Source organism: Musa acuminata, chromosome BXJ1-10, assembly GCF_036884655.1.
Source record: "Musa acuminata AAA Group cultivar baxijiao chromosome BXJ1-10, Cavendish_Baxijiao_AAA, whole genome shotgun sequence".
NCBI lineage: Eukaryota > Viridiplantae > Streptophyta > Magnoliopsida > Zingiberales > Musaceae > Musa > Musa acuminata.
This window is the reverse complement of record NC_088336.1, coordinates 32,950,488-32,971,395: the sequence shown is the minus strand read 5'-3', so window position 1 is coordinate 32,971,395 and position 20,908 is coordinate 32,950,488. Positions and strand designations below refer to the sequence as shown.

Genomic DNA, 20,908 nt, shown 5'->3' with positions numbered 1-20,908 from the left:
AACCACGCGGCTTAGTTCCTGCAAATTCTGACACACGTACCCAGGAGATACCTTCTTCTGATTGGGATATGGACCTCTTATGTGGGGCCCGGATGAAATACTCAATAGTACGTAGACGGTGAGGGTAGATAATGTACGTGTGGAATTGGCTCGATTTTTTTAATTGATTAATAAAGGAATTCTAAAAATTAAGCCCATAAATATATAGTTGCTCAGTCTATCTACCTAGCAGATATACCGGATTTTTATTGGTGTGGGATCCACGAGGTCCTTACTGATACGGCAATAAAAAAGCGTGTAGGAAATAGGGCAACGACGATCTTGTGGAGAAAGTATTCGCTCGATTGATTAGATTGGAAGGGCCGTGTAAAATCGACCCTATAAATATCCACCGCACCGCATCGACTCATTCCTCTCGATTCGCTGTGCGCCACTTAACCCCCGCCCTAGGGTTTTCCACGCAGCTCGCTTCTCATTTCCATTAAGGAGGAGGAGGAGGAGAAGAAGAGGCGGAGGCGGCGGCAGCGGAGGGCGACAATGAGCAGCGATAAGCAACAGGACAGCCTCAACCTCGCCGATCTCGGTTCCGGTCCCCCCTTTGCCCCCAAACCCATCTTACTTCCGCTCGGTGTCTTTCGCTCTATTTGTGTTCTTCTGTTTCTGATTGAGTCTTGCGCCGGCGCGTTATCTATGTGCAGCTCTGAGTGCGGAGGATCGAGCTGGTCTTGTCGATGCTTTGAAGGTGCCATTATGGGCCTTCCTCTGTGTGTTTGCCTTCGTGGAAGAATTCCCTTGAGGGGTCTCCCTTTTGTTTTTTGCTTGACTTGTTTTCATGGGTGATCTGTTGTGCCACAGAACAAGCTCCAGAGTCTGGCAGGGAAGCATACGGATGTCTTGGAGACGCTCAGCCCGGCGGTCAGGAAGCGCGTCGAGGTGTTGAGAGAGGTCCAGGTGTGCCTTGTTATTGTACCCCTTGTTCTTCGTTTTATCTTGACGAATCGAATGCTTTCTTGCGTTTTATGTTGTTCTTCTGTGTACATCTTATTTTAAAACTTGGTTGGTTCTTGTCGGGAATTATAATTCTTTACATCCTCTTCTCTGTATTAATTTTCGTTACATATTCGAATGCCTATTTCCTTCTTCAAGATATATGTCACCGAAAAAAATCCTGACGCGCTAAATAAAGTGGACATGATAGGTCATGCTTATATGTTCTGTTTCGTCTTTGATAATTAGGGCCATTGATACCCCAGCATTGCTCAGCGAGAGGCAAATTTATTATCCTTTCGAGGGCATGGAGGCTTGTTTGATGGATTTTCTTGTCCTATTTCCTGATTTTTTATACTCCACATACGCTTTTTTTTCATAGATATCCCACTTTTGAATTGATTATGCCTTCTCTGACATTATCATTCTTTGAGAAAGCATCCTTTTATCCTCCAGAAGGTGATATATTTTTATTTTTATTTCTCTTCCTACATTCTCTCCTTTCTGTTCTACATGATGATAGACAACAAATATTGCAACAAATTGTGCAAGACAACTAATGGCAACAATTGCCGCAAATAGCGAATGTACCTGTAATATCATCTCATATTCTTTTTCATATCTTAATTGCATGTTTCCTGTCTTCCATCTCGGCTTCCATCTTAGTTGCATGACTGAACTTGACTCTCTTGCTCATCCCCTCCTTTTTTTTTTGTTTCCCCTTCTTATGGACTGTTAAACCAGCTAGTATATTCTAAGATTGGCCAACTCTGGTCAAGTTTGATTATTCTAGCCATCTTATTGTCAAAGTCATTTCAGTCAACATCAGATCGGTCTTTAAGGCTGAGAACTTATCCAAAAGTGTATCAGTCTTCGGTAATAATTAAATGTGCAAGTTGTTGTATCTAAATTGGGTAATGTTGTGAACTATGTTTCTTAGTTGCACTGCACTATTGTTGACTCTTTTCCTCATGTTCCATGTATACAAGGATTTCCATTTCCGTACATGACTCGTTCAGATTATAAACTTTATCTTCTGCTGATTATTTGTCACTAAGTGGTATTTGGTCAATATTATGATTTTTTTTTGTGAATATAAAGTTGCCATAACATAGTGTTGCTTCCTTTAAAATATCAAAATTGAAGAGGTATATGCTTGACTCTCAATACTTACTGTTGTTTTATTGTATTGAATGTGTTTGCCAGTTTAGATGCAAAGCAACTTGTTGACCTTGTGTATCTATACCTTGATCTAATCAGTATATTAGTCCACCTATATGTCATTTTCAAGTAACTTTTCCTGTATCTAATTTTCATTTTGTAGAACTTGGTTCCTGTATTTCCTGCATTATTTGTGTGATATACTTCAGTATTTAAGTTTTTCTGGTGCAAGCTGATATTAACATTTTGCTGGATAAGGATCAGGTCCTGGCTGTAGGACTTAAAATTGCTTTAAACATTTATCAAATTGCTGTATATTTTTTTTAGTGAATGAAGTCAGCTGGGGTTGGCTTAGTATCAAACAAAACTTGTTGAGACCATTAGGATTGATCAAATTCCTGCCAGATTTTGATTGGCTGTGGCTTTTTCCAGTTGATGCTAAGAGCATTATGGTGTACAGATATGCCTGATGTAATAACTCTTTTTTTGTAGAGCCAACATGATGAGCTTGAGGCAAAATTTTTTGAGGAGAGGGCTGCACTTGAAGCTAAATACCAGAAGCTTTATGAGCCATTATATACAAAGGTATCCTTTCAGCATCTATTGATTTTGTATGATTTGCTAATTCCAGATATAAGCTCCTAGGACCAATGCTTAAATGCTTTTTCCACCATTGTTCAATCTTGTGGTTCTTTTACGAAGTCTACTGCAAAATGTTGTTAGTCTTGGCCATTCCTGTGACACTTTCTCCATATGGACTAAACAGAGATATGAGATTGTAAATGGTGTAGTCGAAGTTGAAGGTATCAAAGATGAATCTCCAGAGGAAACCGGTTCTGAGGATAAAGCTAGTGAAGGTCTTTTATCTTACTGACGATGTTGAATGTTGTTTTTTCTAGTTCGTTTGTATTTTTTTATGCTTATTGTATACATCTTTGCCACAGAAAAAGGCGTGCCTGGCTTTTGGCTCGCTGCTATGAAAGCAAATGAAGTGCTAACTGAGGAGGTATCCAACTTTTAAATGACTATCCTATTGCTTTGTTTTCTTTATGATGTTGACAGGTACATTATTTTTTGGTTCATCTAGATTCAAGAACGTGATGAAGAAGCTCTTAAGTATCTAAAGGATATAAAGTGGTGCAGAATTGAGGATCCTAAGGGTTTTAAACTTGAGTTTTTCTTCAATCCTAATCCTTTTTTCAAGAATGCTGTTCTGACAAAAACATACCACATGATTGATGAGGATGAACCAATCTTAGAGAAAGCAATTGGGTAAAATTGTTTTTCTACGTTGGTGATATTCACATATCATATCAAGACTGGTTACAAGTGATTTTTAACAAATTGTTGGCTTTCGATGTAGGACGGAGATTGAGTGGTATCCAGGGAAGTGCTTGACTCAGAAGATCCTAAAAAAGAAGCCCAAGAAGGGTTCAAAAAATGCCAAGCCCATTACAAAAACGGAGGACTGTGAGAGCTTTTTTAACTTTTTCAAGCCTCCACAAGTACCTGATGATGATGCAGATATTGATGAAGAGACTGTAAGTTATGATCACCAGAAAAATTTGCCAGAGAAAAAAAGCCAATTGGGTAAAAGCGCATCTAATTTCATTATCATTCTTTTGACAGGCTGAGGAATTGCAGGGTCAGATGGAAGTGGATTATGATATTGGGTAAGGCCTTTCTTTTGTTCGCTTTGTCTGTCTACTGGACCTTTGCCTTGTGATAAATATAGATAAACAGCTTAAGCGAGCATTGTTGATTATTCAAGAAAGCAATGGTTTCAGGGTTATTTAGGAATAACTTGAGCAATATCCATTTGTTCCTTATTTGTTTACGACTTCTTATAATGCTTGGCCTGCATCAGTAATTTTGGATTATCCTTTTTACAAATCTGTTGTCCAGTTATGGCTGGTACCAAATTGATTTACGGTGATTGTTGACTTGCAGGTCCACAATTAAAGACAAGATAATCCCTCATGCAGTTTCATGGTTCACGGGGGAGGCTGTCGAAGGTGATGAACTTGAAATAGAGGATGAAGATGAGGATGATGAAGAAGAGGAAGAGGAAGAGGAAGAGGATGATGATGAGGATGATGAGGACGAGGATGAGGATGAAGAAGACCAAACTAAGACCAAGAAGAAGGTATATCTCACAATCTCCTCGAGAAATTGTTTGTTGTCTACAAGTTTTTTACTTTGGGAATAATTGAAACTGACAAGTGTCTTTCTTTTCTCTGTCCTCCAAACAGTCGGCAACAGGGCAGAAGGTGCAGCATTGACTTGTCCCATTTTAATATTGATGTTAACCTTCATTAGAAGGTGCTTTAGCTTGATTAATACTCAAATTTATTTATGGTCTGTGGATATGCAGAAGAGTGGAGGGGATCAAGCCCAACGACCAGCTGAGTGCAAACAACAGTAACATGTTTACAATGGATGGAGCATTTTCTGCGGTGTAGTGGTGGAGTTGTTGGAATGAATGATCTGGTTTACTTCCTGCCATTTTTTTTATCTTTCTTAAAGTGAGAAGCTGCGTGGAGTCCTCGGAATGGTCAGTTCTTATACCCTGATGTCTTTGAGAATCAGGGTGGCGGAATGAAGTTTTGTGTTCTTTATTGTATGGTATTGTCCCAACATGACATATTGTTTCTGTAGTTCGATGTCTATGGACCAGGGGGTGTGTATGCTTGCATTTTTTGATGAGGAAAATTATGTTTTGTCTAAGCCCAGATGTGGTAATATTGCTATTTTCTTGAAGCAGGTAATTGATCATGTCTGTGCAATTAGATGATTTGGCAATGTCTCGGATTTTGGTCGGATTAATAATTTCATTATGTTCTGATATGTTTTGATGATGCAGTTTCTGAAAATTAAAATTCGAACTTTCTCGGTCAAAAGTGATCAGATTTGGTTAGATTAGATCGAATGGGGTCGGATTTGATGATACAGTGGTAATATGGTCATTGTCACCTCTAGTCATAATGTAATCGGAGAGGAAGTAAACATTGGTTAGTGGATATATGGGTCAACATTATTTGATATCCACGCTTTGAGTTTGGTGCGTTCCGCTATCGGGCCTCACCAGCAGCCGCCCAAAGCTCCGAGACCTGCTTATACGGGTTCAATATAAAATCGTCACCTCTAATCATACGGTAATAGGAGAGAAAGTAAACATCGATTAGACATATCGGTCAACATTATTTGACATTTGTGATTTAAGTTCATAATTAGACTTTTTTTAATATCCCAATCTCTAAACTTAAAAGAAATACCTATGATTATGAAAATAAAATAATTAATCATATTTATGGTTTTGTCGATCGAAGATGCGATAACATATGATAACATAAAAACGATTGGTAAATATATAATTTCAATGTTTCAGTTATATTTTCTTTTTTGTTAGTAGTAGTGGTGGACAACGATGTCGTTGGGTCATGAGTGACTATTATGATTATGATCAACCAAAACAATGTAGTGGTCGGTGAGAATAATATGGGGATATCTTTAGAAATGAGTTGGGTGGAGTCTTCGAGGTGGTGTTAGGGATTTTTGCTAAGGGAGGAAGAGGAGAAAGAGCGATAGCATAAGTGAGGCAAAGGGAGAGGAGGAAAAAAATGATGCAAATGCTGACACTTTACATTTGCGTCAGCCCGCTCAACATCTTCGTCGGTGTTAACGTAGATGTAGAGTGACAAAAGAGTCGCTCGATATCTACATTGACGGCAACGCAGATGAAGATGCAAAGCATCGATATTTGTGTCATCCTTTTCTTCAACTCTCTCATGCCTCACCTCTTGTTGCTCTCTCTCCTCTTCCTCCTTCTCCCCTTTCTTCCCTCCTTCCTCGGTCTCACATCTTTCATTTTCTTTCATGCATTTTGCATTTGTGTCGGTGTTGACATATATGCCAAGCGACATCGATGTAAATGAAGCGCATTGACATTTGCGTTTCTTTCGCCTTCTCTGCCTTTGCCTAATCTTTTGTCGTCGCTCTTTCTTATCTTCCTCCTCATCCTCCCCCTCATTCCCGTAAGAAACTATAGAAGTCCCTCAACTCCACCTTCAGAATTCCACTCATCATCATTCTCGTCGATAACAACCACAACAGCCACTTATGACTCTAGCGATGCCACTATCCACTATCACTATTAAGAATAAAAAAAATATAACTGAGATATTAAAATTATTTTTTTATCTATTATTTCTATATATGCTGTCACTAGCAGTATGATAAAATCGATAACGCTATGATAAACGAGATTAAATTTTTTATTTTTATTTTTATTTTTATTTTTATAATTATAGCTATTTTAATATAAATTTTTTTAATTAGAAAATTTTTTAGACGGTTAAGAGGTCTAAATAACCCTTCCGCTGTTGGGCCACAGCAGCAGGGGCACAGAGCCCGAAGGCCTGCTGCTGCCGCTGCGGAAACTAAACCATAAGAAACCGGAGGAGACGGAGGGGCAGCGGCGGCCACATCGAGCGACCCAGAGAGCAGAGACGTTGCAGGATGGAAGCGTTGCGGTGGCTGCTGTCGGTGGCAAAGAAGAAAGAGAACGTGGTGACCGGCCTGCTGCTCGGCACCTTTGTGACCTTGGCCGTCCGATCCTCCGTGCAAGAGCGGGAGATCGATGCCCTCGAGGCCGAAAAGTCTTCCCTCCGCGCCGACATCTCCTCCCTGTACTCCTCCATGTGGTCCTGTCGCCAGGACCTCTTCGCCCTCGCCGCCGCCGCCGACCAGACCTCCTCCCCAAAGCAACCATTCATCCCCCTTTCCCGACTCCGCGCCATCTACGGCGAGGAGGAACCGCCCTCCAACTCTGCTGTCCTTCCGTCGGCGGTGGATCCTCAAGGTACCCGATGCTCATCTCGCCCGTTTCTTTTTTCTCTTTCCCAAGGGTTTTACATATGTTGACGCTTTTTAATTTGATTTGTTTCCCACTACTGAGTTACGAATCGTAGGATTAGATGTTCTATCATATATTTGATCCATCACACTGAAGATGATCCCTTGATCACGATGATAGTGTTGTCCCCATATATCTAAATTTCTCGTTATATGAAACATGTTTAGATAAATAGGCCATCCAAGCCATGACATGCTATAGTCCACTTGCCAATTAATCCACATAAAAAATCCATTTTAGTCAATTCTGTAAAGAATTCTTGGTTGATAACCTCATGGAGACCTTGATATTTCTGGTCAACATCAATATCTTCAACTTTGAAGCATGCATATCATTTACTTAATAATGATATTTAATATAACAATGCTTAACTTTGGAATTGACAAAGTTTGTGCGGTCACCTCGGCACTTAATTCTTGGAAGTCGACCATCATATAGAGTGTACATGACCTGGCCATCATTTGAAGAGAGATTTCACTTCTGATGTAGAAACAAAATGGCACGTTTAGGTCATTTTCAAGTTCATATGAGTGACAGCCTGTTGATCTTGGAGTGTGAAGTGTGTTTTAGACGGCATTAATACTTTGGTGAAGATACAATGGAATTCTTGCGCTAAGTACCAAATAACCTATGTTGTTGTTTTTCTGGTAAAAGTTGTATTAATGTATCAACTTATATTGCAGTAGCAACCTTGTAAAGTATGCTGATGCCTTGTGAAAAACATGAGTCTGATGATACCCTTTTTTGTTTAGGGAGTGAAGTTGTGTGTGATGTTTCTTTTTTTTCCCCCTTTTGGTCTTGATAAAGAATTCCACTTCATTTCAACTTGCAATGGATGCATCATATGGCAGGTGGGTACTTGAATTGGATGTCTTCTAATCCAAGTCAGTGCAATAGTAGTATAAGAATGTTCATTGAAAGATCTTTCCTTGTCAAAATAACGGATATGATGGTGGGCTAGCTTTAACAGCATGGTCTGTTTTATGAAAATACTTCTTTTGAGGAAGCATGGAACTAGACCTTAACAATAACAGCGCATCATGCAAATCATTGACTTACAGTTTTCGTCCATCTGTATGGGTTACAGGTGTAGGGGTGGATGCAGGAAAAGAATCGATATCTATTGCTTAGTTGTGTTTATGGTTTTGAGGAGATGGCAAAGTTTTCCTTGTTAGACAGATCCGAAGAGATAAAACTGAGAGACAGATTACACATGGAGAAAAGCTGGGGAGATATGTTCTGAAAAATCCTTGTAGAACCAACTTGAAAAATCAGTTGTTAATAATGGCTGGTAGCCTCTCTAACTCCCAGGCGTTTATGATATCTGGTCAAATATATCTTTGTCTTCTGTTCTGCTGTAGAAACATTTATGTCCTTGCTTTGGGCTAGTTTTGTTGTTGCATATCTTACTGCTTCAAGCTGTGAGGACCTCCATTTCCTTAATGAATTAGAAGTGTATTAATTTCTTTTGCATATAACAATATTTGCAATAACATTCTTCAAAACCAAGTTGGATGCTTTTTCAGTAATTTTGAATCTATTTTACTAGTGCTGTCCTAAATGAACAATGCATATGATTTCTTTTGTAAATTTTTTTACTGAAAATTTTAAGTTTGACCATTCCTGGCTAAACCTACCTGCATTTATATTGTAAGAGTCGAAATAACTCCAAGTGTTGTGTTTTCTTTTGAAAAACTCATTTGAATGGATCTAATGACATGACTGCAAATGCTTAAGGTTAACTAATTGTACTAAGCAACTAGGTTCATAAATATAAGCCATCCTCATTATTTTTTGATGTGAAGTATCTCAGTTCTAGAACAAATGTTTATCAATTAGGGAATCTGAGTTTTAGAATCAAAGTCTGCTTCTATGTCAATATTTAGGCTGCAAGATGACTTTGTGGCATCAAAGTTGTTAGTCCATAGAACATGCCAAATTTAGACTTCTTCTAAGAGGATTAATTACAGATTATCCCTTGCGGTTAGACCTCTTTAGTATTTCCGTTCCTAAGCTTTAAAAATTTACATTGAAATCCATATAATTATAAAAGTGAAGCATCTAGTTTCATTTATTCTAACACTGTTGATTTTATTGACGAAAGCATGAAAACAATAGGTAAAAAGGTAATTTCAACCTTATAGTTACGTTTTTGGTGGTGGCGGATGGTGGCGTCGCTAAGGGCTGCAGATGACTGTTGTGGATGAGGAGGAAAAGGACGATGTAGATGTCGACACTTTGGGCGTCGCTTGACAACTGCGTTGGTGCCTTTGTAGATGTAGAGCAACGAAAAGGCCGCTTCAACATCTGCATTAGCATCGCTTGGCAATTGTGTCAGCGTCGCTTTGCATCTGTGTCGATGCTGATGCAGATGCTAAGCGTTAATGCAAATGTTGAGCGACACTTTACATCTGTGTCGGTGTTGATGCAGATGTCGAGCGGTTCTTTCGTTAGTTTGTATCTGCGTTGGCATCGATGGAATTACTAAGCGGCGTTAACATAGATGAAGAGTATCAACATTTGTGTTGTTCTCTTCCTCCTCTCCCTTTGTCTCATTTTTTGTCGTCGCTCATCCACAATAGCCACCCACGGCCCTTCAACGACGTCGTCGTCCGCCACAATTGGAAACATAACTGGATGTTGAAATTATCTTTTTGCTTATCGTTTTCGTGCTTTCGATGAAAAGATCAATGATGTTACAGGAAATGGAGTTAGATGATTTACTTTCGTAACTATAACTACATGGATTCTATTATAAATTTTAAAATTTTTAAGTTTAAAGAGTAAATGCTAAAGAGGTGACAAGCAATCTTAAAACCAAAAAGAATGCTGAGATTTTATTAGTTTCTTATGGTAATCCATTTGAGAATTTTCTCCTATTTAGCTTCTTAGAGGTCAACCAGCACTAGGAAAATGAAATTAAAGTTGGTTATGGAGAATCTAGAGACAAATGAGGGTTAATGAAATTATCAGCATGTCTTACAAAATTATATGCAGCTTGATATGAGATTTGCAGGATTATGAACATTTGATTCAGCTGTCTTAAACCATGCCATTGTGCATACTTTTGAGATAATTGAGACCAAAAGTTGTTTAGATTGATTCTTCCAAGGCCTCTTTTTTTCCTTGCCTATCCCTTTTATTATTATTGCATTTACTTTTTATATACGTAGCTGCAACTATTTGCATGTTAATTAAGACATCATACTTCAAAATTGTATTTGGCCAAATTAGTTTTTGGTGATTTTGAAGATTTTGCTTGTAGATTGTGATGACCCTTCTACAATAACTCAAATAAGTACTTGTAGGTGTTGTCTGGTTAAATCTAACAACAACAACAAGAATAAAGAGCTATAAATTCTAATTATTTTGTATTGATTATATGGATCTTTTATTATCATTAAGATATGTAAATTTTAAATTTTTATTTATAATTTGTATTAATATTTTAAATATTTTTTTATTGTTTTTTATCATGAATATTAATCATTTTATATTTTTCTCTTAAATAGATGTTCGTACTATTTTAAATATTTTTTTTCTTATTTTATATTTTATTAAAATGATACTTAATTATTTATAAATAATTTTTTATCTTTTTAATTATATATTTATTTTAATATTTTCATCTGGATAATATAAATTGTATTCTTATCATGGCATTACATATAGCTGTTTGGCTCAAATCCGAATCCAATTAATTATTTAGTTATTTGAATTTGGCTTGAATATTTGCTGCTACTCTTGAAACCTTTCAAATCTAAATAAAAAAAATTAAATAGAATTTAAAATGATTATATCCATATATGAGAACTTCACTCCATCCACTTTGGCTTGAATATGATTGATCAATATATGATAAATAATGGATAAAATATTCATAAATTTCACTCAATCCAAACCCAACAAACTTCTTGAGTACTAAAAATTCAACTTGAATTCGAAATCAATTTACCGCGTTGAAGTGGGTCGGATATCAAAAGAATCCGACCCGCAATGTGGTCCGAACTCAGACAAGTGAACGCAGCATCCGCCGAGAGATCGTTATGCCTCTACCCGTTGAAGCACGCGTACGATGGCAGCGAGCGGCGCGCCTGTATCGGCACTGGCCACGTCTCGTCGCTGTCTCGCCTTCGAGTCACTTCGCGTCATTGCTACTTCCAGCCATCGTATACAAATATTCTCCGGTAAGACCACTAGAAACCTCCTCCTCCCACACCCCAAACCCCCCCCCCCCCCCCCTTCTATCTCTCTCTCACCGCTTTGGTTCGTCCGGTCGTTTACTCCCGCATCAGCCATGGCAGCCTTCTCCTTCTCCCCAGAAGCCGCCCCGACGGGACCCGCGGATGCCATCCGCAGGGATCGGATCCTCTCCAGCAATCTCTACTTCGACGTTCTGCCCTCCAAGGTCGCCGTCCTTCGGTCCCTCTCTTCTCTTCGCTACTCTTCTATCTTTCATCTCCGATTTATGTGACGAGAACTGGAACGGATCTTAGGTGCCTGTGATCTACTCGTCATCCTACGACATCGCGTTTTTTGGAATCGAGAAACTGTAAGCAAGTCCTGATTTTCTTGTTCTATTAGTTATTTGATGTTTTCTTGTTTGTTCCATCTTTTTCTGCGATCGCATTTCTGTGTCATGTTAATTAGGGTTTGATCTTTTTTGGGAGTAAGGGGTATCACCAATTTATGGGAATTGAGGTTTCAAGAGGCTATCAACTTCAGCCGTCAGGTTCCAAGTTACGTCTATCGGGTGCATAATAGAAATTTTCAGCTCCATACCCAACCTAGGAGTGTAAGGTGGAAATAAGATAGACAAACGAAGAGTATTTTGTGTAGAAATTCAATTTTGCAATAGTTTCGAATGGGAAGATAAAGCACTCTGGAAAATTTCTATCACTTTGGGAGTTCTATACGGAACATCAAAATTCCACGAATTTCTACCTATCATTATGATATTATAATCAGATTGATTGTATACAAAAAAAGAGAGGATTTATAGGCATGTGGAAACTTTGGTTATTGCAGGTTGAAGAAAGTGATATCTATAGAATTTTGTAAATCTATATTTAAATATTCACACTGGGTTAAAGAACAATGAACACCATACATATTCATGGCCATGATCATTAATGTGCTAAAGAAGTCTGAAAATTGAAGGAGATAGAAAAGGTTATTCTACTCTGCTTAAAAGTTACATTGATGGCACATCTTGAAGGCCTGTTGTCGCATCTCACTTAAAGAATGGGGAAATGATGCTTTAGTTCTTGACTGGGAACAACTTATTCTACTACAAGATTGTCATGTGGGTCTTTAACATGTGAGTGGAACAAAATGAACCCTCTTGTCCTCCATGGAGAGGTTCGTATTCTCCAAGAAAAAAAGAAAAAAAAATTATAGATGGCATTTTTGAATCATCATCAACTTAATTTATGTCATGCAGGCATCCATTTGATTCATCCAAGTGGGGCCGTATTTGCCAATTCTTAATTAAGGAAGGTTTCTTAGACAAGAAACAAACAGTAGAACCACTAGAAGCCTCAAAAGATGACTTACTGGTGGTAAGAAGTGCTGCCGTGCATGAGATATAAATTTAGTTGTGCCATCATTTAGTACCTGACATAACATGTTTTGCAATCAGGTGCATTCAGAATCATACTTGAGCAGTCTCAAAAGCAGCTTAAATGTTGCCACTATTATTGAGGTAATGCTTCTTCATCCTCTTTAAATATATATACATATGCATATACACACGTGCACATGCACACACGCACACACACACAGACACACATATATTTCAGGCATAAATAATTTAAACTCTGTACAAGATAATGTGAACACAAATATTTTTTATTGGGAGCCATAGAACCAGAACTTTGACTAGGTAGTTTCATGATTTAGGATGTTTTTCAAATCATTCTATAAATCATTATTTTTTATTCACTTTATTACCTGCATGGTGCATTCGGCTTTGCATAAAGTACATACTTTGTGGATCTTTATCGACTCTTGTAATGAGCCTTATATGGGCAGAAATTGGATGTTGAAAAGTAATTAAATGGATATTTTGAGTGGATGTAACATCTTAATAGTTTCTCACAAGGTTTTAAATATCAGTTGATACTTCTTTAATGAATTATCGGACCATTATGGTGTATCCTGGATGACATACCAACCTGTATCATCCAGTATCATTGAAAATATAAGAAACTGAATAATTATTGGTAACAAGCTACCTGGTCAAGTATCAGTCCTTGGTCAGACCAGTGGATACCAGTCGGTATGTTAGTTGAAATTGTTACTAATGTGAATCTATCAGTGGCTATTTCATAAATTTTTTGTTTAGAACATATTGAAGCATGAAGTGTTTTTATCTTTAACTATTTTAGTTGCATGGTTCTTGTACCATTATTTTGTTTATCTCTTTTGAGAATATTGTTTCGATTGATCTTGTTGTGCAATCTATATTATGTGATTATGTAACAACCTATGTTGTTCATATTTCTTCAAAAATACTTAAGCAAGTACCACCCAAAATATTCGAGAGCATCCTATTAGACATCTTTGTTCCTTTCTCTGACAATATCTTTTTAGAAGAGGATTTTTCATAAACACATGCTAGGGGTTTGATCAATGTCTATATTCTAATTATTTTGTCATCCTAGGTCCCTCCTGTTTCTTTGCTTCCCAATTGCCTTGTACAGAATAAAGTGCTTTACCCATTTCGCAAGCAGGTTAGTGTTCACTTGTTCACTGCATCAACATGCAAAAGGGGGGAGGTTTTCATCTTCAATTTTTCAGGTGGGAGGTTCCATACTGGCAGCTAAACTTGCAAAAGAGCGAGGGTGGGCCATCAATATTGGTGGTGGTTTCCATCATTGTTCAGCAGAAAATGGAGGTGGATTTTGCGCGTATGCTGACATTTCACTTTGTATTCAGTTTGCTTTTGTTCTTTTGAATATTTCAAGGTAGGGAACTTGTTTCTCAGACTGTTAATATAGTCCCTCTTGCAAATACCTACTTCTGCAAAGAACTAAAAGGTGAATATTTTAAATTTTTTTGAACCTATGCAGAGTAATGATAATTGATCTTGATGCTCACCAAGGGAACGGCCATGAAATAGACTTCTCTAATGACAGTTTGCTGTCTCATCCATTGTGCATGCTTTTCACTGACAATTTTTGTTGTTTCCTTCCATAAGTAATGCTAACTTTCTCTCTGCTTACAGGAAGGGTTTATATTCTGGACATGTACAATGCTGGAATATATCCTTTTGTGAGTTTTACTGTTTACAATACACATATCAAGTTTTTAGCATTTTGCAATTTCTTCTTTATTGTATTTTAACTGCATGATCAACTATTATCCTTGGATTTGAGGACAAATACACATCTGACACGTTGATCAGTTGGCCTACATGTGGTTTTCAGCCAGTGGTCTGGTTCTCATGCAAGATACATTTGTAGGTCTGCATTTGTTCAACTTTCCAATTTGAAGATTTCCATGGATATAAAGACTTGGGAGTCTATGAAATCTATCGAGGGATTCTTTTTGTTTCTTTCATTTAAATCTTATTTTTGCCCTCTAATTTTACCAGCATGTCATATTCTGGATTCTGGTGGCATCTCCCTGCCTACCACCACCACACACTCGTGAAAAGCAGAAAAATAAGTAATGGAACAGCCTAATGATTACCATGGTATTTTTAATTGGCTAATTTTCTTGGCAATTATGTAGTGCCCGTTACCTACTATGTCTATTACCTATAATGTCTTTATTAGAAACATGTTAGGGCTTCTGCCCACATCTTCCATTTATAGCCATCTGGTTCATTGACAGGACTTTGAGGCTAAGAGATACATTGATCAGAAAGTTGAGTTAGCAGTAAGTTATGAAGGTTTTCTTGGATGCTTTCCATAGTCACTACAAACTGTCATTTTGCTTCTCAGTATTCCTGAATATATTTGTCCTTTTGTTTGTATGTAGAGTGGGACCAAAACAAAGGAATATCTAGATAAGCTGGATGAAGCGCTTGAGGTAAAACCTACAACTGTCTTTCTTCCCATCATTTTTATTAAATGTGTCCTTCACTATCTGCTGTTGTTCCTAAAAGAATCGCAAGCATGTATTACATGTGTATACAACTGCATCTCATGACGCATGTCACTCTGTTCTTACCATCTGGAATCTAGTCTGGCTATATCGGGTACTTCCCTTTAATTGGTCATTCTTTATGGATTCATGTAAGAAGAGACCTTGTGGATGACTCTTCTTCCCAATAGTGGATTGGTAAACATAAAAAACAAAGTGCAGGTGGACTTGTTTTTCTATTATTTTCTGTAAGTGTTTTTGTATATTTGTCATCAATATCATGGTGTTTCTTTGTTAATTGCTCAAATCTTTCATATCTATATATTAATTGATCCCTATAAACCTCGAAGCAAGTACATATTTGTCCTACCTATTAGTTAGTTATGATAGGTCAGAAACTTTCTTCATAAGTAAAATTATTTTTCCTAGTTCCAATTTATTTTTTCTCTTGCTAGCTTTTATTTTTTGACCATCCATCTTCTAGAACAATAACTTTCCATTCAAAATGTGACCTTTGGCTTCCTTGGACATAAATTTGTTCACAAGCTCATTGTGTAAATGGAATGACAAAAGAGTAAAGGTAGATTAATTGCATGAAGTGTTAATTGATCAAAAATTTGCTGGTCAACTTGAGTGATATGGTGGTATATGCCTCTTCTGCATGCATAGTTATTGATTTATGTTGACCGAGTACAGGAGTCCTTTGGTATTGTTCTTTTGCACAAATCTATTGAGATGGCTGTTAGGGCATGGCATGGTATCTTACTTGCAGCTACAACTGTAATGTTTCATAAATGGTAAACCAATCCTGGGATCAATATGGTCATATAAAAGAGCCTAAAATATTGAACTTTAAAGAAGGCATGAAAAATTTTGGATGGGAATTAGGAACTTGCTTGTGAGATCTTCACAAAGCTTCTGTATAAGGAGATGTATCTATTCATTCAAGATATGGCGAAACTGGTTTCATAAACCAAGATGGATGAACTATTTAAATGTTAATTTCAAATTTGTTGCTAACCATTGATTGTATCATCAACTTTTTCTAAAATCGTTGCAATTGATGTTCATGGCCGGTTGCTGTCAGGAACTATTTGAGCAAAATTTTGATACTAAGTATAGTCAGTTTGGGGTGAATGTTTATATGGTCAAAATATTTGATGTGAAGTGACTGAAATATATCAGTTGTCAAATCATCTGGCACAAGTTGATTGTCTATGCTAGTTTGTATAATGGCTGACTAGCTTCACACATTGGACATTTTTGTCACTTGCACCACAATCTGATTGTTCCTACATGTCAGATGCCATGAAATATTCTGTATCTCAATTGAGGATAGGACTTTGATTGTAACAACTTAGGTTGAGGATGTCATTGTCACAAATTTAAGTTGATGGACTAAATTATATTCATCAATCGTAACAATGTAGGTTGAAAATGTCATTGGCACAAATTTAAGTTGGGCTAAATGAATTGATCTTAAATTTTAAGAAACATTTAAGATTGCACTGATGGTACATTACTTCATGGTTATATGGCATGTAACAAATGCTACTCATGCAGCGTTTTTCTCAAGTAACCATATCAATGCTATCAATGTCAGACTGCCAGAATCATTAATTTAAACTTCTGTAGCTGCATAGTATCAAAATGCTACTTATTTTAAAGTATGTTGACATTCTTCTTCCAACAGTAGTTAAGCAAAACAAATTCTGGAATCTCATGTTTCATTTCAGGTTTCTTAAACATAATATTCATGTAGGTTGCAAGAAATAACTTCAATCCTGAGTTGGTGGTATATAATGCTGGCACTGATATCCTAGACGGAGATCCTTTGGGCAGATTGAAGGTACTATATGGTCTGTCTATTTGTGTGATGATCTGGTACAGACGGAACTTGCAGAATTCCTTTTTAGTTCTCTTTTTATTCGGAACATGTAAATCTTGATCCAAGTTTGGTGAAGGATATGCTTTAGAGATGCTGCTGAGTTGTCATTTTGGGGGAAGTTTACAGTTCAAGAGGATAGAGGAGGATTAAAAAGCAATTTTTGAGAGTGTTGTGCTTTAGAAAATAGAAAGATGAACCAAAAAATCGCAAATACAACAAAAGAAGGGAAGAGGAAAGAAGGGGCTAATTTCATATTACCCCTTGTAGTTAAACCTCTTTAGCATCCCGGTTTCCGGACTTAAAAAATTTACGTTGGAATCCCTACAATTATGAAAGTAAAACATTTAACGTCATTTACCTTAACGTCATCGGTTTTACCGATGAAAGATACTACACGTGATAGCACGTGCAGGAATTGTACAAAAACGATGGACAAAAAGATAATTTTAACGTCCCAATTATGTTTTCTTTTGTTATACCTTGATTAAAACTTAGAAAATTGTTGTGGTGGTGGCGGACAGTGGTGTCGTCGTGCTGCTGGTGGTGCAGCCCGCTCTCGGTGACAGTAGGGGCTGAGCCTCGAGTTCCTTGAGACGTTTCATACGCAGGTGTACTCTAAGGTTAAGGGGCTAAAGGTGGGAAAGGGGGCGCTTGAGTGTGCAATGTGTCTCAACGAGTTTGAGGTCGATGAGGAGCTTTGCCTCTCCCCTTGTTGCAGCCACGTCTTCCACTTAGATTGTATTGATGTCTGGCTCGCCTCCCATGTAACTTGCCCCGTCTATCGCTTCAACCTCACCGAGCAAGCCGTTGATGACAACCTCAACCTACTAACCGTAGCCACCCGTGCAACGGGCCTTCAGCTTGAAACTGTTGCCCTGCCACAGGATCATGTTGCCATCGTCGTGGGCCCATAGTGGCGGCGACCGAGGAATGGAAGGAGGCAACTACGGAATTGGCGTGGATTGGAAGCCGAAGGCAGGCAACTCGATCGCGATTTGAGCGGCGTCTGGCAAAGCTCCCGTGGTCTCATTCAATTGGACATTCCGAGGTCCGGGTGGTGTCGACGCAGATGCATAGCGGTGCCGGAGGAGGAAGAGGAGGGAGAGCGACAAGTAGAGGGTGTACCGATCGACATCCTCCACTGGTCGGACCTTGGAATGTCTGGTTGAATGAGACCATGGGAGCTTCGTCAATCATTGCCCGGATCGCGATCGAGCCACTCTCCTTTGGCTTCCAATCTGCGTCAATTCTGTAGCTGCCTCCTTCCACCTCTTCCGTCGCCACCGTTGTGGGTCCACGACAATGACAACATGATCTTGTGGCAGGGTAGCGGTTTTGGGCTGAAGACCCGCCACGTCTATAATAGGAGTGGCTACAGGTAGCAAATCGAGGCTATTATCGGCAGCTTGCTCGGCGAGGTTGGTGCAGTAGACGGGGCAAGTTACGTGGGAGGCGAGCCAAGCGTCAATGCAATCCAAGTGGAAGACGTGGCTGCAATGAGGGAGGAAGCGGAGCTTCTCATTGTCCTCAAACTCATTGAAGCACACCACACACTTGAGCGACCCTTTCCCCACCTTCAGCCCCTTAACCTTAGAGTAGACCAATGTGGGAAACATCTCAAGGACCTCGGGGCTCAGTCCCTACTGATGTCGAGAGCGAGCTGCCTTGTCCGTGGCGCAGTGGCCCCATCGTCCGCCACCACCACAACAATCGATTAAGAAGTTTTAATTATGATATAACAAAAGAAAACAGAATTGAGATGTTAAAACTATCTTTTTGCCTATCATTTTTGTGTCATTCCTTCACGTGCTGTATCTTCCGTTGGTAAAACCGACATTAGGGTAATGAGTTTAAATGTTTTACTTTCATAACTATAGGATTCCAACATAAAATTTTCAAGTTTAGGAACCAAGATACTAAAGAGGTCGAACTACACGGGGTAATCTATAATTAGCCCGGAAAGGAGGTAGTCATGGACAATGGAAAATGTTTCTGAAGCAGATATTGTTATGCACTTATGCAGATCAGTCCTGATGGAGTGATGACTAGAGATGAGAAGGTTTTCAGATTTGCTAGAGAAAGAAATATACCACTTCTGATGCTTACTTCAGGTGATTTGGATACAGTTTCTTGTACTTTGTTCTGTTCAATGACAAATATGATAATTTATCCTTATATTAACTCAATGTTGTTTCAGGTGGCTATATGAAGTCTAGTGCTCGAGTAATAGCAGATTCAATTATAAATCTTTCCAAGAAAAACTTGATAGCATTGGACAGTCCTCTGGGTAGAAAGTAAAGCTTGATGTTTACCCAAAACGTACAAGATGAAAGCTATGCTACAATGATCAAACACGTAGATTAAAAACATGTATTTTGTATATATATTTTAATGTTAATATATGTACATCCTGTATGCTTGATTCTGATGATATGACGTTTGTTCAGATTAAAAATGTAGAATTTACCAGGACCATTCTTCATCTTGAATGTTATTGTTGAAAAAAGTCTTTTGATCCAGTCTTATTTCTTCTCAGCGAATAAACCATGAGCCCTTGTGCTGTATGAGATGATCACGTGATACTGGTTGGAAAACTTAAATGTACTCTATGATGAAGATTGTTTCTGATTTGTGTTCATATACAGTTGCATTTGCTTCAACTTAATTCTATTGTTTCAGATTCCTGTGTTCCTGTACGACTGCACTTGTTGCTTTTCTTTTCTGCTGCTTAACTTGATTTGTATCTTTATTCAGTCTCTCATCTGATGATCTGGTCTTTTCGCATTTATACCTAACTTTTGCTAGTCCTAAAATATGATTATCCGGTATATATTTTTGATCTGACATCTTGTTATGAACTTTAATGTGGGTCTTTCCAATGGTAAATGACTGCAGAGAAAACTTATCAGTTCTATGTGCCTGTGACGTTGATGCATTGTAATATTTGAATATATTGCTAATCCTTGTTAGTGTTGACTTTGAACCATTGTGGTGTATCATTCACTTTGATAAAGTTGGCTCGTTCAGGTTTTTAGAACGTAGATTTTTTTCTCAATATATTAACTTCTGGTCATATAATACCGAGGCTGGAGAACAGACACTCACATCTACCCTTGCAAAGTTTGCAAATAGACTATTTGGCTTTATAATCTTAATATATATTTTTTAGATTTTTAAAATACTAAGTTAATAATCACTAGTCATGTTTATAAATTGCTAGTTGGAATTTAAAAATTATTTACGTAGAAAATTCTGTGTTTAGAGTTATGCATGGAAAAGAAATGTGAATAAATGTTATATTTAAATTCATGTTATATTGGGTTTTGTAGGGATCTAAATATATACATGTTATATTTAAATTCAGATGAATAAATGTGAATTTCGTTGTCGACGAAGGAAATATAATAGTCTTCGATATAAGTTCCTTTCTTGCATTTGAGCTTGAACTGCATTTTTTTTTGTAGGAGTGGTCACATCAATGGTACCAAACTCTGAATTGTATATTCAATGCAGAAGAACCTTTTATATCATCTCAATCTTTTTTTTCAATAATAATAATAATAATAATAATAATATCAGCAGGTTTTTATATCTTTCCTGACCAATCAATCGTATACAAAAGGCGACTGATGTAAGGTGGAAGGCTAATTTTGACTGTACGTGTCTTACACGGTGGACAAGGAAGGTGCTCCAGAAATCAACGGTGCACCGGAAGCATTGTTAGGTAACACGTGGTGCTTAAACGAAGTGAATTAAATGATGAACTTGCCATTCGCTTCCGTCACACCGTCGTATTCTACCACCTACGCCTCTTCTCTAATCCATCAGCTGAAGGAGTAAAATCGATAATTAACACTGGCAAAGCA

General features: G+C 37.9%; 3 protein-coding genes across 6 annotated transcripts; all 3 read left to right on the top strand.

Annotated features, from left to right (window-relative positions):
• The first annotated feature begins 416 nt into the window (after positions 1-416).
• On the top strand, positions 417-4,875 carry LOC135580999 (nucleosome assembly protein 1;2-like). Of its 2 annotated transcripts, none has more exons than XM_065088390.1 (12): positions 417-583; positions 699-742; positions 856-951; positions 2,641-2,733; positions 2,915-3,005; positions 3,093-3,154; positions 3,236-3,420; positions 3,512-3,689; positions 3,778-3,821; positions 4,099-4,294; positions 4,401-4,418; positions 4,523-4,875. In XM_065088390.1, exons 1-12 carry the CDS (start codon positions 538-540, stop codon positions 4,571-4,573), a joined length of 1,104 nt encoding a protein of 367 aa, XP_064944462.1. In that variant the 5' UTR covers positions 417-537; the 3' UTR covers positions 4,574-4,875. The 2 variants fall into 2 exon arrangements, with proteins under 2 accessions (XP_064944462.1, XP_064944461.1); XM_065088389.1 differs by having other exon boundaries at positions 417-589.
• Positions 4,876-6,545: 1,670 nt separating this feature from the next.
• LOC135596286 (uncharacterized) lies at positions 6,546-8,592 on the top strand. Of its 2 annotated transcripts, none has more exons than XM_065088387.1 (2): positions 6,546-7,009; positions 7,816-7,888. In XM_065088387.1, exons 1-2 carry the CDS (start codon positions 6,667-6,669, stop codon positions 7,863-7,865), a joined length of 393 nt encoding a protein of 130 aa, XP_064944459.1. In that variant the 5' UTR covers positions 6,546-6,666; the 3' UTR covers positions 7,866-7,888. The 2 variants fall into 2 exon arrangements, with proteins under 2 accessions (XP_064944459.1, XP_064944460.1); XM_065088388.1 differs by lacking the exon at positions 7,816-7,888 and adding an exon at positions 8,151-8,592 and having other exon boundaries at positions 6,547-7,009.
• A 2,452-nt stretch (positions 8,593-11,044) lies between these two features.
• LOC103969434 (histone deacetylase 2) lies at positions 11,045-19,561 on the top strand. 2 transcript variants are annotated; one of them, XM_065088385.1, is made up of 14 exons: positions 11,101-11,250; positions 11,359-11,471; positions 11,560-11,615; positions 12,507-12,624; positions 12,705-12,767; positions 13,729-13,797; positions 13,865-14,031; positions 14,137-14,201; positions 14,292-14,338; positions 14,903-14,947; positions 15,050-15,100; positions 16,917-17,003; positions 19,066-19,153; positions 19,240-19,561. In XM_065088385.1, exons 1-14 carry the CDS (start codon positions 11,139-11,141, stop codon positions 19,338-19,340), a joined length of 1,182 nt encoding a protein of 393 aa, XP_064944457.1. In that variant the 5' UTR covers positions 11,101-11,138; the 3' UTR covers positions 19,341-19,561. The 2 variants fall into 2 exon arrangements, with proteins under 2 accessions (XP_064944458.1, XP_064944457.1); XM_065088386.1 differs by lacking the exon at positions 12,507-12,624 and having other exon boundaries at positions 11,045-11,250.
• The last annotated feature ends 1,347 nt before the right edge of the window (positions 19,562-20,908 follow it).

What these genes read in the sequence shown, in the direction of transcription:
- LOC135596286 (XM_065088387.1), top strand. Translation starts at nt 6,667, where the DNA reads ATGGAAGCGTTGCGGTGGCTGCTGTCGGTGGCAAAGAAGAAAGAGAAC. An exon ending in GTCGGCGGTGGATCCTCAAG is followed by an intron (nt 7,010 to 7,815) that starts GTACCCGATGCT and finishes TTTTTTGTTTAG; the next exon opens with GGAGTGAAGTTGTGTGTGAT.
- LOC135580999 (XM_065088389.1), top strand. Translation starts at nt 538, where the DNA reads ATGAGCAGCGATAAGCAACAGGACAGCCTCAACCTCGCCGATCTCGGT. An exon ending in ATGAGCCATTATATACAAAG is followed by an intron (nt 2,734 to 2,914) that starts GTATCCTTTCAG and finishes TGGACTAAACAG; the next exon opens with AGATATGAGATTGTAAATGG. An exon ending in ATGAAGTGCTAACTGAGGAG is followed by an intron (nt 3,155 to 3,235) that starts GTATCCAACTTT and finishes TGGTTCATCTAG; the next exon opens with ATTCAAGAACGTGATGAAGA.
- LOC103969434 (XM_065088385.1), top strand. Translation starts at nt 11,139, where the DNA reads ATGGCAGCGAGCGGCGCGCCTGTATCGGCACTGGCCACGTCTCGTCGC. An exon ending in CAAAAGATGACTTACTGGTG is followed by an intron (nt 12,625 to 12,704) that starts GTAAGAAGTGCT and finishes TTTTGCAATCAG; the next exon opens with GTGCATTCAGAATCATACTT. An exon ending in ATCCTTTGGGCAGATTGAAG is followed by an intron (nt 17,004 to 19,065) that starts GTACTATATGGT and finishes GCACTTATGCAG; the next exon opens with ATCAGTCCTGATGGAGTGAT.